This window comes from Penaeus monodon, chromosome 9 (genome assembly GCF_015228065.2).
Source record: "Penaeus monodon isolate SGIC_2016 chromosome 9, NSTDA_Pmon_1, whole genome shotgun sequence".
NCBI lineage: Eukaryota > Metazoa > Arthropoda > Malacostraca > Decapoda > Penaeidae > Penaeus > Penaeus monodon.
Window position 1 is genome coordinate 44,777,089 of NC_051394.1, and position 17,500 is coordinate 44,794,588.

The following is a 17,500-nucleotide window of genomic DNA, read 5'->3' on the forward strand; positions in this document are numbered from 1 at the left end:
GAAAAGAGCGAAGGATAGGAAAAAGAACCAAATTAATGTATGAAGAAATGACTGAGGGAAGTAAAGAATAATGAAAAATAGTAATAAAAGAAGTGGGGAACAGCCAGGGGGAGCGATCATTTTTATGGCACCATAATACTAAAAGTCTTTAAGGTTGGTAAAACTCCTTTCAGCTCAAAGTTTCTGGGATGCAGGAAATGTCTGCTGTTTTCTCAAGATTCCAAAGCTGTATCATAATGCAAAGCAAGACTGTCGACCTTCGCTGACGCTGGTATACATAGAGGTGTTCAGTCTTTTTTGTGCTGGCAGAGCGTTGGCACTCAAATGTCACAAGGCAGAAGGGTGGCAACTAAGAAACATATTGATGGGAAATCGGACCTCCAGACTACGTGGGGACGAGTCAGCCCCACACCCCAAGTTAAGGCCCATGAAATAAAGCACAACTATCAAGTTTTACTGTTAAATGTAAATTGCTTTCTATATAGCTATAGATTTATGGATATGGATGGATAACGACCTACCTTTCCAAGCCTTCCTTGGTGAAGGGATTCTGACGACAAACAACGTTAATGTAGCATGTAAATGCTTGTTTTATTTTAATATTAAAATGATGGCAGTGCTTTGGTATTTAGGGCTGAATAACAACGTGTTTTCTACATACAATTTTGTAATTATTTTTAAATGATGTGCCAGTATTAAAAGCAAATTTCGACAGTATCTCTTAATGGTAAACTGGGGTTATTAGAATTTTCTGCAACATGTTCATAACAAGTGCATTTCTTGCAAATCGGTTTCCATTTAGAGTTCAAACCCAATGGACGGCCCGTGCCCGTAGCGGATTAAGAAAGTGGGGGAGGGATACTGTTATCATCTTTTGCATTTCAAGAGCATTTTCATAGCATTGTCGATCAAACAGTGCAACTTCCCTGTTGGTAAATATTGTGAATATTACACAACTTAAAAGGGGTCTAGGTTTTTATGGTAACAACAGAATGTAAAAATACCTATACAAGTATACTTGCACATTTACAGGAAAATACGTACAAATGAAATTGCAGGAGAAATCATACAAATATAAAACGTTCTCCGCCAGTTTGTTACCTACTTTAGCACAGGCTAAACTGTGCCGAGAGTATTCACTTGTTTTTGTAAATTGTGTACTTATCTTTGCAGAGACCCAGTTCATCATACCAAATGAAGGGCCGCTGCCTCCTGGATCTACTACAGAAGCGGGATATGATAGCTCAGAGATAACATACAGAAAGATGCAAGCACAGAATAAATAAGAATGAGAAGAAGATAAGCCTTGGATGCCATTAAAATAGGATAGGAGAAAAAAATTACATTTAATCTTGTAATTGCATTGCGTAGATAAAATGGGGTAGGTTACACACATGTATAATGCATTCCTCACACAGGCTAAAAACTGCAGGTATAAATGGTGTAAACCTAAAATCGGACATTACATTTAAGTTCAAGGCTAAGCGGAAAACTGTAAGGAAGACAGAATAATAATGCCCTGGTGATGAAAAAATATCCCTATAGTAAGGTGAAAAAAAGAGTAATTATGTAACCCTATATTACTGATACAAATGAAAGATACCATGGAGAAAAGAATGCATTCTGGATGAATAGTTACATACCTAGTAAGTAAACCATGAATAAAGGAAAAACGTAATTAAGATTACCAAAATATATGAGGAATCAGCATTCCAAACTAAATGATTCAGGAGTAAAAGAAAGTTTCTTAACTGTGAAGTTGTATTTATAAATTAGAATGTACATTTTCAAAACAAAGTATTATATATGTTGTATGGAATAAACTAGTGACAGATAAAACAATGAAAAATGGTAAGTACCATTGTACTTCTCATAAATATAACAAGGACTGTAATCAGGTGTTACATGTGCAAGCAGAACCAGACGGCATTCTGATCGCATTGCAAAAACATTATCACTATTATTAAGACTATAATATGCAAAAGCAAAAAATGCAAATTCCTAGTTGGTAAAATGTGAATATTAAACAACTTAAAAGGGAGTGCAGTTTTATGGTTAACAACAGAATGAAAAATACCTATACAAGTATACTTGCACATTTACAGGAAAATACGATACAAATGAGAATTGCAGGAGAAATCATACAAATATAAAACGTTCTCGCAGTTTGTTACCTACTTTAGCACAGGCTAAACTGTGCCGAGAGTATTCACATTGTATTTGTATAAATTGTGTACTTATCTTTGCAGAGACCCAGTTCATCATACCAAATGAAGGGCCGCTGCCTCCTGGATCTACTACAGAAGCGGGATATGATAGCTCAGAGATAACATATCAGTATAAGATGCCAAGCACAGAATAAATAATGAATGAGAATGAAGCATAAGCCTTTTGATGCCATCTAAATAGTGCTATAGGAAAAAAACATTACATTTAATCTTTGTACATTTGCATTTTGCTGTAATATAACATTGGGGTAAGGTTTACACTATCATGTATAATTTGCCTTCCTCTACACAGCACTTAAAACTGCAGGTATAAATGGTTAAACCTAAAATCGGACATTACCATTTAAGTTCAAGCTTAAGCGGAAAACTGTAAGGAAGATAGTAATTAATAACTTGCCCTGGTTGATTGAAAAAATATCCCCTTATAGCTAAGGTGAACAAAAGAGTAATTATTAACCCTATATTACTGATACAAATGAAAGATACCATGGAAGAAAAGTAATGCATTCTGAATGAATAGTATACATTTACCTAGTAAGTAAATCCATGAATAAAGGAAAACCGTAATTAAGATTACCAAAAATATGAGGAATCAGCATTCCAAATAAATGATTCAGGAGTAAAGAAAGATTTTCTTAACTGTGGAAGGTTTATTTCACTCAAAGTTAGAATGTACATTACAAAACAAAATATATAGTATTATGTCTGTATGGAGAATAACTAGTGAATGAGGAAACCAATGAAAAATTGGATAAGTACCATTGTACTCTCATAAATATTACAAGACTGTAATCAAGGTGTTACATGCTGGCAAGCAGATCACAGTACGGCATTCTGATCGCCATTGCAAAAACATATCACATAATATATTAAGACTATAATATGACAAAAGGCCAAAAAATATAAAGAACAACAATCTGCGGCTATTTGACCATCATACATATCCTATGTAAAAGACTTATTGTTGCAACAATATCCCTTTTCCACAAAGAATTATAAGTATTCACAACATAGTTCTAACTTCTTGACAATCAGATAATAACATTTTAGCCACAGAAGTTTTTTTTTCCTTTTTTTCAGGGGAAATGATAACCTCAAGCAAAACAGCTGAGCTACATTCTTCATGCACTGAAACATAGGGTGAAGTTATTAGCAGTTTGAAAATAAGACCTTAGACAGCATCTTATCCAAAATTCTTCTTTCTTTGTTTCAAATCTATTTCCCATTCTGTGCAACAGACACAAAAGAAAAAAGAAAAAAAAAGAAAAAAAAAAGGAGGGGGGAATTGAGCCTTGCTGACCTGCCACCAAGGAGGAAAACTTCTTTCAATGCCAATTCCTTCACAAATACAAATTATGCGAGCTCTACTATTACAATGCCCCTGCCACCATGGTTATGACATAGCTCTCTACGGCTGCTCGCCCTAGTACTGATTGACTTGTTGCCCCTTTCAGGTCCTGTCCTACCAAGCAAAGAGTGAAATCAAAGGCGCTATGAGCTTCATGCGGTACGGGAAGCTCCGGCTTGTATACAGGTTCACTCTTCATCTGCCGGCCTCTTTGTGTCGGTGATGTTGCTTGGACTGCGTCAGGATCCTGTGGAGGGGCTGCAAGGAGAATTGTTCTCTGCAGACTTGATACCATTTTTGTGTGTTCTCATGCCTCACTTGGGAACACTGCTGTATTTCTTCTGCTCTAGCAGGCGCTCCAAGGGTGAGGGGCCAGGCCCAGACCACAGTGACTGCAAACAGAAAATGACTCATGAATTTACAATGTATACCTGAGGGAGATGGAAGAGGAAGAGAAAGAGGAAGAGGAAGAGGGAGGAAGGAGGTAGGGAGGTAGGGAGGTAGGGAGGTAGGGAGGTAGGGAGGTAGGAGGGAGGGAGGGAGGGAGGGAGGGAGACAGCGAGAGAGAGAGAGAGAACGAGAGAGAGAGCGAGAGAGAGAGAGAAGAGAGAGAGAGAGAGAGAGAGAGAGAGAGAGAGAGAGAGAGAGAGAGAGAGAGAGGGAGAGAGAGAGAGAGAGAGAGAGAGAGGGGGGGGAGAAGAGAGAGAGAGGAGAGAGAGAGAGAGAGAGAGGAGAGAGAGGAGAGAGAGAGAGAAGAGAGAGGGAAGAAGAGAGAGAGAGAGAGGAGAGAGAGAGAGAGAGAGAGAGAGAGAGAGAGAGAGAGGGGGAAAGAGAGAGTAAAGGAGAGAGGGAGAGAGAGAGAGAGAGAGAGGGGAGAGAGAGGAGAGAGAGAGAGAGAGAGAGAGAGAGAGAGAGAGGAGGGAGAGAAGGGGGAGAGAGTGAGAGAAGGAGAGGGAAAGCGAAGAGAGAGGAGGGAGGAGAGAGAGAGAGAGAGAGAGGGAGGGGAGGAGAGAAGAGGAGAGGGGGGGAGAGCAGAGGAGAGGGGGAGAGAGCGAGAGAGAGAGGGGGGGAGGGAAGGAGGGAGGGGAGAGAGGGAAGGAGGGAGGAGAAAGAGAGGGAAAAAAAATGCACGCGCACACATGCAAAAAGACTCAAGCAGGCAGACAAAGACAGAGAAACAGACACACACACACACACACACACACACACACACACACACACACACACACACACACACACACACCAAAACACACACACACACACACACACAACACACACACACACACACACACACACACACACACACACACACACACACACACACACACACACACACACACACACACACTCACACTCACACTCACACTATGATGGGGAGACTGACCTGTTGACCACTAGGTTGTGAGTTACTAGAGTACAGAGGATGTGGAACAGTGCGACTGGGGCCTGCACCCATTCCCATATTCCCACCACTCATAGGACTAAAGAGAGAGTAGGTGTTGCTTGCAGGGCCTTCTCCATCACCTTGCTGTTATGACAAAATTTAGGTTAGATGTCAAATCTGCTGTGGCTACTTTAGTTATATTTTGGAGCAATATTCATTAACTAAATAATCTTGGACTATGCTCTTATCATGAAAATGACATCTGAGGCACACAAATAATTCATGAAAGAGTATGAACTCACCTCAGGCATAAATGGCTGTTGCCCGCGTGACTGCTGGTTCAGGGGAATGGAACCTGGAGGTTGAGTGGATGTAAGCATTTCCAGATGAACAGAGCCAAGAGGTCCTACACCTGGTGGGCTGCGGTTGTTCATGGAAGGATTGTTCACAAGAGACAGCCTTGGCAAGCCAGAGGAGAAGTGGTCAGTACTTGGGTCCATGGGAAGGTTGAGCCTAATATCAACTGGGCCATGCTGCTGCAGCAAGTTAGCTAAAGTGGGTGGGGGGTGGTTCATGTGGTAGTTCTTGTTGTCATTCTGCCCTGCACCCCAACCCATGCCCATGGGAGGGGAGAGGCCTGGTCCCCGAGAAGGCCCGACTTCAGTCTCCCCAAAGACATTCCTCGACCCACCTGATACCCCTATTCCCCCGGTTCCTCCTATGTTCTGACGTGAGTCCATCCCAAACAGGTGAGGATTCATGGTTCCTGGAGAGAGTAGTGCATGATTCAGGTGACTGATTTTGGCTTGGAGTGGTTGTCTTGTCCACATCTTGCATTCTGAATGGTGGTGCTTGAGTCATTCGGGGGGAACTGTCAAATCCTTGGCTTTCGCTTCCTGGCGGGTGAAATCTATTAGGATTCCCCCCTCCCTCTACAGGACCAAATGAAGGAGGTGCTCTTGCCATACCCATCATTTCTAGCATCCTTGGTGCAGGTTCCCGCATTCTACTGCCCATGTCACCTGGTCTCCTTGGCATGGATCCACCCAGCTGATGGAAGCCCTCAATTGGTGGTCTATTGAAGACCCCAGCTGTTAATAAATCTGATTGGCTGGGTGCATTTGTCTGCAATTGTCGCAACACTTCTTGAGGAGACTTGCTATTCCCATTATGAGTCATGTTGAAGCCTGGGCCAGAGTTCAAAGGCAGGTTCTGCTGGTGGATTGGACGACCCATATTTACCTGGGGTGGAGGTGCGCTTCCACCCATCCCTGGGACTCCCACCCATGGAGGCTGTCCTGTGAACTGCTGGTTAGGAAAACTGCTCTCTGTGATCTGATTATGCTGAGTGAAGGGTGGGGGTGCTGGACCTTGGTTGGAACCCATCTGGTACATATGTGCAAGATGGTGTGGCATGGGGGAGCTGGTCAAGGGGTCCCGTTGTGTTGTGGCTGGGAGCAATGGAGGAGTTGAGAGCTGGCTGCGGTGACTGTCGCTAGAAGCTTCAGAAGGGTTGGGAGATATGGCAGGAGATGGGGTCTTGAAAGTGACCTGCAATATGAAGTTTCTATAAAGACCTACTCAATTATCTACTATTGCACACTATTAAAGCAGCTGTTAATAGCAACATAATTCATATGAATAAATGCCAATTAACAAATCTCATAAAATCCTTCTACTGCTTTAAATCTGCATCTTGATTTCTGTCTCAACTCTTATGTGTAATTTCTAAACTTATTAAAACGTATACATCTAATCATCCCTATTCACCACTTAATTCCACCCTATCCCCCCTTATGACCGTTCTCCTGATCCATATAAAATCCCACCCTATCCCCCCTTACCACCATTCTCCTGATCTACATAAAATGCCATCCTACCTTCATCCACATCCAACCATACCCTATCCAAACCTCATCACTATCCCTTATCACTCTTTCCATCCCACATACACTAACCTGTTTCGCTTCTTGCAGAGCTGAATTCCTCTTCATGATGGCCTGCAGTGCCACATTAGTGCGTGTGCGTGAGGGGCGCACCTGGGTCTGGCCTTGCCCCTGCCCCTGCCCCTGGCCCTGCCCCTGGCCTTGACCTGGCAGCGACTGGGGCTGACCTGTGAGTGGATTTTGTGACTGAGTTGCTCCTGAGACCACCTTGATGATCAACCCACCACCACCTAGAGAGGGGACCCATAACCATAGCTGTTAGTCCACTCATCATGCTTTCTCTTAAATACTGGCACAGGCAAAGGTGTAGATGAGATTGGGGATATGGGAAATATGCTGGTTCATTCCTTATTTCCTCCCCTCAACCCTTTTAAAGCCCTCTAAGAATGAATATTTGTTACTGAAACCATGCACACAGAGGAGTTGGAGAGGAAAAAGAAAAGAGGGAGAAAAAAGGAGAAAATATAACAATAATAATAATAATACACCAATTATGACTAAATAAATAGATAAAAAGCCAAGTATAAGTTTGTATGCAAATTGAAGTGTAAATGCTTTCATTACAGTAAAGACAATACCTCACGCAAGGTCTACAGAGGCATATCTACTAAATGTGTAAATGTGATAAGTATAATGAAACTCTTCAGAGAGAGAGAGAGAGAGAGAGAGAGAGAGAGAGAGAGAGAGAGAGAGAGAGAGAGAGAGAGAGAGAGAGAGAGAGAGAGAGAGAGAGAGAGAGAGAGAGAGAGAGAGAAGAGAGAGAAGAGAGAGAGAGAGAAGGAGAGAGAGAGGAGAAGGAGAGAGAGAGAGAGAGAGAGAGAGAGAGGGAGAGAGAGAGAGAGAGAGAGAGAGAGAGAAGGAGAGAGAGAGAGGGAGAAGGAGAGAGAGAGAGGAGAGAGAGAGAGAGAGAGGGAGAGGGAGAGAGAGAGGGAGAAGAGAGAGAGAGAGAGAGAGAGAGAGAGAGAGAGAGAGAGAGAGAGAGAGAGAGAGAAATGAGGAAAGAGAGAGAGAGAAATGAGGAAAGAGAGAGAGAGAAATGAGGAACGAGAGACAGAAACTAAGACAAAGAAAGAAAGAAGAAAATTAGGAAGAATGAATGAAAGAAACAAATAGTCAAGAGGGAGGAATATAGAAAGAGAATGACTGAGAGCGAGAAGAAATGAGAAAGAAAAGACCAAGGAAACAGAGGTAGACAAGAGAAGTCACTTTAATAAGAACAAAAGAAGTAGATAGTACATCCTCAATAAGTATTCTCCATCTCTCAGAAATTGTAAAAAAACATATTCCTAAAATCTATCTTAATTCGTAAAAAGAAGAAGGCATTAACATTGAATGCTCTCATCATTTAGATAGCAACTCTATGTATCATACCTAGTTCTTTGGACTCCATAGGATCAACCATAGCCTGAGACAACGGATTCTCTGCTTTGTCAGGTTCCTGCTGCTGCTCTCGAGTCTCTCTGGCTCGTTCCAAGGATCCCTGTGGCTTCAGGATCCCCACTTTACCTCGCTTATTAGATGACTTTTCCTAAAAAAGCAAATTATTAATAATAGTGATGAATCTATCTGGATGCCCTTTGGCAAATTCAATGAATTCGTCCTACAATTTGTTTTGGGCAGCTATAAACCCACCAGGTAACATCTTATCATGTCATGCTGAAAAATCTCATATGCTGGGTGACACCTAATCATATGAGGAGTGCATTTCCCAGTGGCCAAAATGATGGCTTGCGAGCCTAGCTGGGATGGTGGCTCACAAGCCCAGCTGAGAGCTGGACGACAGCTCAGGTGGAGAGCAGTACTTGCTAATAAAACTAGGTCTTGCCAGAGTTTACCAGAATTCTATAAATCATGATTGAGTCAGGTTATGTTTTAAGTTTCAGAGAATTACTAAAACTGGACTTATTGTTTTTATTTGATCACTTATAAAAATACAACCATTATTTCACCTACAGCTACAGTGTGAAGCCTGTTTTTCATTGATTCTATTACAAACCGCCATTAGAAATAATGTACAAATTGCTCTTTTTCATGTTCAAATCTAATTTTTACAGCACTATATTTATACATCATCATAGTTATGCCATCATGCTGTGTTTGTCAAACTATCTGGCACCATGTTGAAATATACACTTACATTCCATATATATCACAGATTGTACCACCTGATTTAAAGTTAATTTTCATAATTTACACTTTATCTGACCCAAAATTATTTACACGATCTTACTTGAGCATATAATGGCATATGATATAATCTTGTCTCAAAGATATCAAAACTATGCAATCAACAAAGAAAAAACAAAGTTACACTGGAAGCAAATCATATTAACCAGCTAGCTCTAAGGAAGATAAAATGCCCAGAGGATTAAACTCCAGGTCAACACATAACATGGCAGTATGTACCATGTGTGTGCATTTGTTTTCATACCAAATATGCACTGAAAAAGTCCTGGTTTTTGTCTTTCATACAGACATGTACAACATAATTACATCTTATTGCTGCTTTTTAGCCTAAATTCTTACAAAGGCCTCCAGTCAGCACAGTAGAAAGTCTGCATAATAAAAGAGCTATAAACTGCAACTAGACTGATATAATGCTGGATTAACAAGCATTCTTGGCAAGATGGGTAATCTTACCATGACATGACATACACGATATCCACTAAAATATAAAATGCATAAAAGTTTATATAAACAAATTCTCATACAAAAAAATCAAATGCCAAAACATGTTTAAAATTGCCAGAAAAACATTTTTTTTTTACATTAAACTTTCAAACCAATCTGCAACAGTTAAATACCTAGCAATACAATAGAAGTCCACTTGGACAAACATTTGTTCTAGTAATATATATGACTAAGTAACAGATCAGGTAAGGTGCCAAGGTGACCAGTTTTACCACTATGATAAAAGAAAAAAATGTCTGATTTAAGCTGAAAAACATCAACTCTGTAATGAACAGGACTGGAAAAAAAAGGAAGAATAAATATTAGTGTTGTAATTTTAACCCAAAGGTGCATGGCACGTACATATATGCCATGCCCACTGTGAGTTTACTTTATTAATTCTTTTTACACATAGATGGCTAAACTTGTACTAAGTCACCAATGAGCCAATTACAAGTACTGCCTGTCTCACCCATTTACCCTTTTCCTTGATTTATAAAAATATTACTCCGTTATCTTACTTTGCTGTTACTAATGTTTATAACATTATAGTAATCATAATGTCTATAATAAAAATAACACCATCGATATTCATAGTATTAGTAAAAAAACGTCTTTCCCACCAATTCAAGGAAAGGTGAAATCAGGTAAGGCACAAGGTCTACTAATTGATTCCTTTGGGGGTAAGCACTAGCAGAGCCATCTATGTGCAGAGACATGCAACCAAGACCCAAATAAGGTGACATTTTGTATAATTTTAGTTGTCGCTTATTCCAGGCTGTTACTCATTTCCCTGACAAGTCTATGCAGCATATATACTATCATGGGTCTTACTCATGGCCCATAGGATGGTTATAAGTGGCCTGCAGGGAGGCAATAAGAATCATTAGCCTGTGACTTTTGTGAAGGAAAGGGATATATGATAAAAAAAAAATTCTAAATATTTTTATTTTTCTAGATAAGTCCTCCTTTTCAACCCAAATCATACCTAATCACAAACTGTTAAACTCTGTCATAGAGAGTATGTGTTAGTTCACCTGGAGTTATGTTTATAATTACCTCAGGCTTTGGCTGGAGGGAGAGTTGTTCTAGGGCTCGTACTTCATCAACTGGGGGACTTGTGTGCTGCATCGGCTCAAACACCAACCCTCCCACTGCATCTTCACTTCCTTCACGAATCTAGTAGAAAAATTTTGACATGTACTTCATGCAGCACACATAATAATGCAGTATTAATGCAGGATCTAATATTCCTGTACAAGGAATGGCACCTTTTTCTTAGATAACCTCATTACCTTGATGACTGAGTTCCCGTCAATGTTCTGTTCAGCAAACCACTTTGCTACTTCCGTCAGTCTAAAGGCTCGGATGCAGTTGTACTCTTCTGGACTTGGCTTGGAGAGCCCTTCTCTATACCTAAAATGAATATACATATAAAGGATTTTTACAGATAAATCAACTGATTAAAGAGTGCTATTACCTTCCCCTATACAGTTATAGCCATATCTCGACTGAAACCAACATGTACCTTAAAAGGGCTGGATAAATCAAAGATCAACTGAGACTGTTTTCCTTTTCTTGTGAGAAACAATGTAAAAGACTACCCTAGTAGATTTTCTACATCAAAATTGTGTGACTTATTACTATAAATGACTATGAAGGGTAACAGGATGGATCATTAAGGAAAGCGTTGGTGTCTAAGACAATTTTATAATGGAAGTTGAAATAACGAGGGGAATTCAACCTTTAGAGGGTCTTTCCTATTGCTCAATCCAAGCATGGGATCAGATGCTGGCTAATTCTTGGACCACATAATGTCTTAAGCTCAATTACCAGCTTCGAGTCACTACTGGCCTAGAGAGACTCGTCTTTTTTTATTTATGTTGATGGAACCCAACACCACCATCCAAGCCCATGTGAGCAGAAGTGTTCATGGCATAAAATTGATCAATACTACAGTAAAACAGTATGGGAAAAGGAAAGAGAAAGGGAAAAAAATAATTGATATAAGATTATTTGCCAAGAAACAGACATGTAAATACTGATGTATAAGAAAAATACAACCATATTAAAGTGTATATATAATAAAAACCCACCCATACAAAAACACTGTATATTACTTGCATAAACTATGTTAAGTTTAACTTAGCACAATATCCAAAAAGGACCATCCTGAAAATATATATAAATAAACAATTACAATAATCATATTCCATCATATCTACAGCTGATAAAATTCCCTTAAATGACTTACTTATATTTACTGAGCATCTTCTGCAGTGGTTCGAAGCCTTGCAAGTCCCAATCCTCCGCCAGCGGCACTTCTGAATCTGGAAGGTATTAAGATATTAGTCTCCAAGCTCAGAACAAAGGCAAAGTGATAGGTTTGGTATATTCCCAACAGTAAAAGAAATGAGAAATAAACATGACTTGCCTCCCTTGTGTGTCTTTACTTTTATGTAAATGATGGGTTGGATAATGTAAATAAAAAAAAGATTAACTTTCGTTCATTATTCTTAATACTTCTCACTTTCATACTAGTGGAAAAAAGAAACAAAAAAATCTTTTCTATAATTCAAAAAGCTATAGTATCTACAACTCTGTGTGCTTACAATTTTTGTACAATCTTCCACTTGTATAAGCTAACAGTCATGTAATGAGCTAAATTATCTACATTAGCTCAAAGTCTCTACAAATGCTACAATATATATATATATTAGCTTCAACATACTAATGTTTAGTCTGTACAATATATGGTACTCTTACATTTACTGGCACTGAAGGAAGCTAGAGGTTGCTGAAGATTGTTGACTAAGGTGCAGAGTCCTGGCCAGATCTGCTGCTTCCCCTTCATGGCCTCTGACATGAACACTCCTCCCTCGCACCTCACCCACTCAAACAAAAGACGGACTGCAATACCAAGTGTGTCATGTAGGTTATTCATAGGACTAAAAGACTTACCTAGTCAGTGTTTAGATGCTTTGCTAGAATAGAAGAGTAAATTTAAAGGGTTTGAAAGTCCATTTTTAATATCTTTAACATTTCCATACGGTTTAAGAAAGCAGCACTTGCAGATGTTAAAATGAGTAAATATTAGTAATTACTACACGAATAGTATTTGAATTACTTCATAGTGATCTATCTTATTGAAGTGATGTTAAAATGCCAGTCACTTGACTGATGCTGCCTCAGTGTTGCCACGGGAATATATGAATTATGAATACAAGAGAAAAAAAAGGATAAATTGACATAAAACTACTAAAATTGAAGCCTATACAGAATACATGTCACTCCCCCCCTCCCAAAAGAAAAGAAGAAGAAGAAGAAGAAGAAGAAGAAGAAGAAGAAGAAGAAGAAGAAGAAGAAAGAAAGAAAGAAAGAAAGAAAGAAAGAAAGAAAGAAAGAAAGAAAGAAAGAAAGAAGAAGAAGAAAAAAAATAGCAAATGAGCATCACAAACTTAAAAGTAACATCAGTTTCAACTAAGGATGCATTCACCCTTTAAAAAATCTAAAGCAAGTCAAAACCATTCTGAAATAATTTTTATTTCCTCAAGCAAAAGACAAGCTATTGGATGTTTCTGATGGCTTTTGCAGTTACCCATTGGATAAAAGTCAAAATAAATTTATACCTATTATAAATATGACTAGAATGGCAAGTACGCACGTCGTCTACAAGAGACAACAGAAGGAGGATGTAAACATTCAAATTCTACCCTGACAATGCAATCAAAATATTATTACATGTACTCCACTTGCCATGCCCACTGTGAGTTTATTTTCTAATTGTTCTTACACATAGAAGGCTCCACTTATACTAAGTCACCAATGAGCCAATTACAAATACTACCTGTCTTCCTTGTTTACCCTTTTCCTTGATTTTCGAAAATAGTTTATGTTATCTTATATTGCAATTACTAATGTATTTAACATTATAGTAATTATCATGACTGTAATAATATAACACCTTCGATATTCATAGCATAAGTTAAAAAAAAAAAAAAAGTTTCTCCCGCCAGTTCAAGGAAAGGTGAAATCAGGTAAGGTCACAAGGTCTACTAACTGACTCCTTTGTGGTTAAGCACTTACAGAGCCATTTCACAAAAAAATCTAACATCACTTAACATCACTTCTCTTATCTGATATTTTCATTAAGTAATTTCATGTTTCATTGACATCACAGTAATTTTGTTCTCTTGCTAACTGCATCTAGTCTTGATATCTATATACACTGTCACAGACACTCAAAAACAAACATTTCATGGTCCTATGGTCATAGAGCACCTTCCAATACATGGGCATGGTCGTAAGTGAATATGTTAATTCTTTTATATCATGATATCATAATGTCATAATCATTACCTTGGTTATATATTTTATTATTACTAATACTCATGTATACTGTAAGTGACATATATAAAATTATCTTTATAACAGGGCATGAACAAGTGTGGAATTTAACCTAAGTGGCACAGATGGCAACAATACATGCCATGCCCACAATAATATAAGTTATTTTGGCTCTACAAGTGCTTAGTCACCAAAGTTATTAGTCCTACCTATCTCACCTGTTTACTCTTTTCCTTGATTCTTGGAAAGCTTCAATTGTATTATTCTATTGTCTTTAATGTTACCAAGACTTCAATAACAATTCAATAATCATAATATCAGTAAGAATAATAACAGTATCAATATCAATAGTAATCAAAAGAAAAACACATTTCCCCCAAAATCGAAGAATAGGGAAATTAGGCGTGGTCACTAGGGCCTACTGAGAGCTTCCTTTGTGGCTTTGTACATGTGGAGCCATCTGCATGTTACCAAATTCAAAAAAAATAAAGGGGACAGTGGATAAATCTGTAGTCACTGGGTTAGGGATCTGAGATGCTAATAAAAGTGCCCTATTGAGCATAAAACTTGTATATAAGAGCAAGTGAGATGCCGGTCACTCTTGCTTGCTCAGTAATAGCCTCACGGTTCTGTATTAGTGTGAATAGTGAACCATACCACTGTCATATTATCAAAGTGGCAGAACATAAGCGTGTTTCATTACCCATTCCATATGCATTTATTCCAAGTGACAATTTTTGAATGAGAACTAAGTATAAAGAATAAACAAGTAAGAGGGTATCACTAGACTGATGTGATCAAAGCATTATTATATGAAAAAGTACTGCTCCATATTAATTCATACTGATCATAAGAAACTAGTGGAACAGTTACAACAAGCTGGCAAACCTTGTAGACAATTTGATTAGGAAATGTTAAAATTGCAGATGTTAAGAGCCAACTGTAATAACAAGAGTAGCAATAGTGATGATACTGATAATGGTGGTGGAGGTGATTATGATTATGAAGTTGATAATAGTGATAGTTATAGTGATAGTGATGATGACGATGACGATGATGTGACAGTAATGATAAGTATTTAAAAATAACATAAAAAAAAATATAAATAAAAGTGATTCAGAAAAACATCCATTTATTCAAATCAAAACAAACAAACAAAGTATTAAAATAATAAAATAATAATATTAATAAATACAAGAATAACAATAATATCAAATAAAAAAGAAAAGACAAGAAAGAAAAAAAAACCACTGAGTACTCACTTGCAGGAAGCGCTGGGTAAGTCATCAGCTGATCTGGGTCTCGGATGGTGTGGACAGGCAACAGAAGCGCAGCTAGGATTCCCACTGTCAACTCCTCAACAACATGCAGACAACCTTCCAACCTAATTGTTTTAAGAAAAGAAGGACAAATCAGTAATAAAAACATAACGATAGGAAGAGGCAGAGACTGAAAAAAATATGATCACATTTCTGCTCGATATTTCCTCCTTTCTCTCAGAACCTCTGATGGAAATTCCTCCATGAATCTGGCACTTCATTAGCATACAAATGACCAACTATCTTAATGTTTGAGCCTCTGAAATACTGAAAGGCCTAAACTACAGGGATAATAAACAAACTGCAGCATTAATGGCATGGGGTGTATATGCTACTGGCGAGATGGCCAACTGACTGCACAATATACAGTAGATGCCACCTGCACTTAATGAACTTAAATCTTTAAAAATTTCCTCCAAACCTGATATGCAATCTGATAATATGAACGGATAAAATCTAAATATCCCTTGTGTTATCTCTCTTCCTTCTCTACCTCTACATGCTTGCAAATATTCACACATGCACACACAAACACTCTCTCTTTCCCTTGCCTTCAAAAAAGGTTTAAGCTTCCATAAAGATTTTTTTCTATATTAAATAATTACAGATATTCTATGACTTTCTCACCATCAGATATTGGTCTGATGTTAAATAATGTGATATGCAAAGAGAGAGAAAGAGAAAGAGAGAGAGAGAGAGAGAGAGAGAGAGAGAGAGAGAGAGAGAGAGAGAGAGAGAGAGAGAGACAGAGAGAGAGACAGAGAGCAGAGAAGAGACAGAGACAGAGAGAGACAGAGACAGAGAGAGACAGAGACAGAGAGAGACAGAGACAGAGAGAGACAGAGACAGAGACAGAGAGACAGAGACAGAGAAAGAGAGACAGAGACAGAGAAAGAGAGACAGAGAAAGAGAGAGAGAGCACAGAGAGAGAGACGGAGGAGAGAAGAGAGAGAGAGAGAGAGAGAGAGAGAGAAAAACACAAGTCAAAGATTTCTTACTCCTTTGGATCTTTGGGATTCTCCTGTTTCTCTTCGTCCTTCCTGAGTCCTGCCTCATCGCTGGTCCTCACCTTCACATTCCCCGAGAAGTAATTCAGGGCAAACAGGTTCACTAAGACCATCTGCAATGAGGAAGACCATAGTTTTACATGCATGTAATGTCCTTGATAAAAAAATTTGTGTGAACAGCTAATGAGGTTACCAAAATTACCCAATATCTGAAACTATCTGTTCTGGATGAACAAAATGGAAAAACATGAGCAAAAAAAGATGAACTCATTGGATCCAGTGACATGCATGTTACTGCATGAGAAAAACTAGCCGAGAGGTGAGTGGTGGGATAAATAAATAAATAAATTCAGTTGAGAGTTGGGTAATGGTCACGAATTGTTATAAAAAATTGTAACTGAATGTCATTATAAGAAGAAAAAGTCCTTAGACTGAGATTGACCCAGTGGACTTCAGGAAAGGGCTTGCTTGTGAATTGGTTCACTAGAGTGAAGTTTACCAGCTGTTAACCATGCCAGTCTCCTGTGAGGATGCTATGTCCATGTTGAGGAACCTAGTCCTGTCTACTGTTACCAAAAATGTAGAGTGTTACATAAAATTGAATATGAAAATATAAAAAGTTACACAAATAACATATGTCATTGTTATTACTATTACTGAACAGAGTGTAACTACTTGGAGAGATAATAGTCTATTATATCCTGAACACACACACACACACACACACACACACACACACACACACAACACACAAAAAAAAAAAAAAAAAAAAAAAAAAAAAAAAAAAAAAAAAAAAAAAAAAAAAAAAAAAACAGCAAAAATGCGTCAGAAAACAGGCTAATATTATCCCAAAGAGGTGGCTTTATGCTTGGATTTTGGGCCACACACTGCAAGGCACCCAGATCCAATGCATTAATAAAGTTCAACTCATATCTTATCATCTAACTTTTGGCATATGTAGAGTAACATGATAATGTAAGCAGCAAAATATATTTGCACAAAATATTACATCATACAACTTTAAATATCCCCCCCCCCAAAAAAAAAAAAAAAAAAAATGTACAAGTACGTATATAAATATCTATAAGTATATACAAACCAACAAACATATAAATAAATCAATATAGTGTATAAAAACTGACAATAACCTGGATCAGACTAGTTCTTGTGAAAGCACTTGTAGCTACCAAGGTGGACAGGCCCGAGCATAAAGTGGGGAGAGCCTTTCGTGCACTGTTCACATCACCACTG

At 38.4% G+C, this 17,500-nt stretch overlaps 1 protein-coding gene across 4 annotated transcripts in view; it reads right to left on the reverse strand.

Annotated features, from left to right (window-relative positions):
* Window positions 1-2,863: 2,863 nt before the first annotated feature.
* The window catches only part of LOC119577203 (protein SMG7-like), a 21,582-nt gene continuing 6,945 nt past the window's right edge, over window positions 2,864-17,500 (reverse strand). For 2 of the 4 annotated variants that reach the window (XM_037924935.1, XM_037924934.1), the window contains exons 7-18: window positions 17,398-17,500; window positions 16,241-16,362; window positions 15,186-15,307; window positions 12,343-12,486; window positions 11,831-11,906; window positions 10,872-10,992; window positions 10,636-10,755; window positions 8,278-8,434; window positions 6,919-7,073; window positions 5,263-6,511; window positions 4,961-5,104; window positions 2,864-3,968 (exon numbers count right to left, since the gene is read on the reverse strand). The exon at window positions 17,398-17,500 is cut by the window's right edge. In XM_037924935.1, coding sequence (XP_037780863.1) covers window positions 5,621-6,511; window positions 6,919-7,073; window positions 8,278-8,434; window positions 10,636-10,755; window positions 10,872-10,992; window positions 11,831-11,906; window positions 12,343-12,486; window positions 15,186-15,307; window positions 16,241-16,362; window positions 17,398-17,500 — 2,011 coding nt within the window. In that variant the 3' untranslated portion in view covers window positions 2,864-3,968; window positions 4,961-5,104; window positions 5,263-5,620. Of the gene's footprint in view, window positions 3,969-4,960; window positions 5,105-5,262; window positions 6,512-6,918; window positions 7,137-8,277; window positions 8,435-10,635; window positions 10,756-10,871; window positions 10,993-11,830; window positions 11,907-12,342; window positions 12,487-15,185; window positions 15,308-16,240; window positions 16,363-17,397 lie in introns of all 4 variants that reach the window. The other 2 variants (XM_037924933.1, XM_037924932.1) reach the window with 1 other exon arrangement.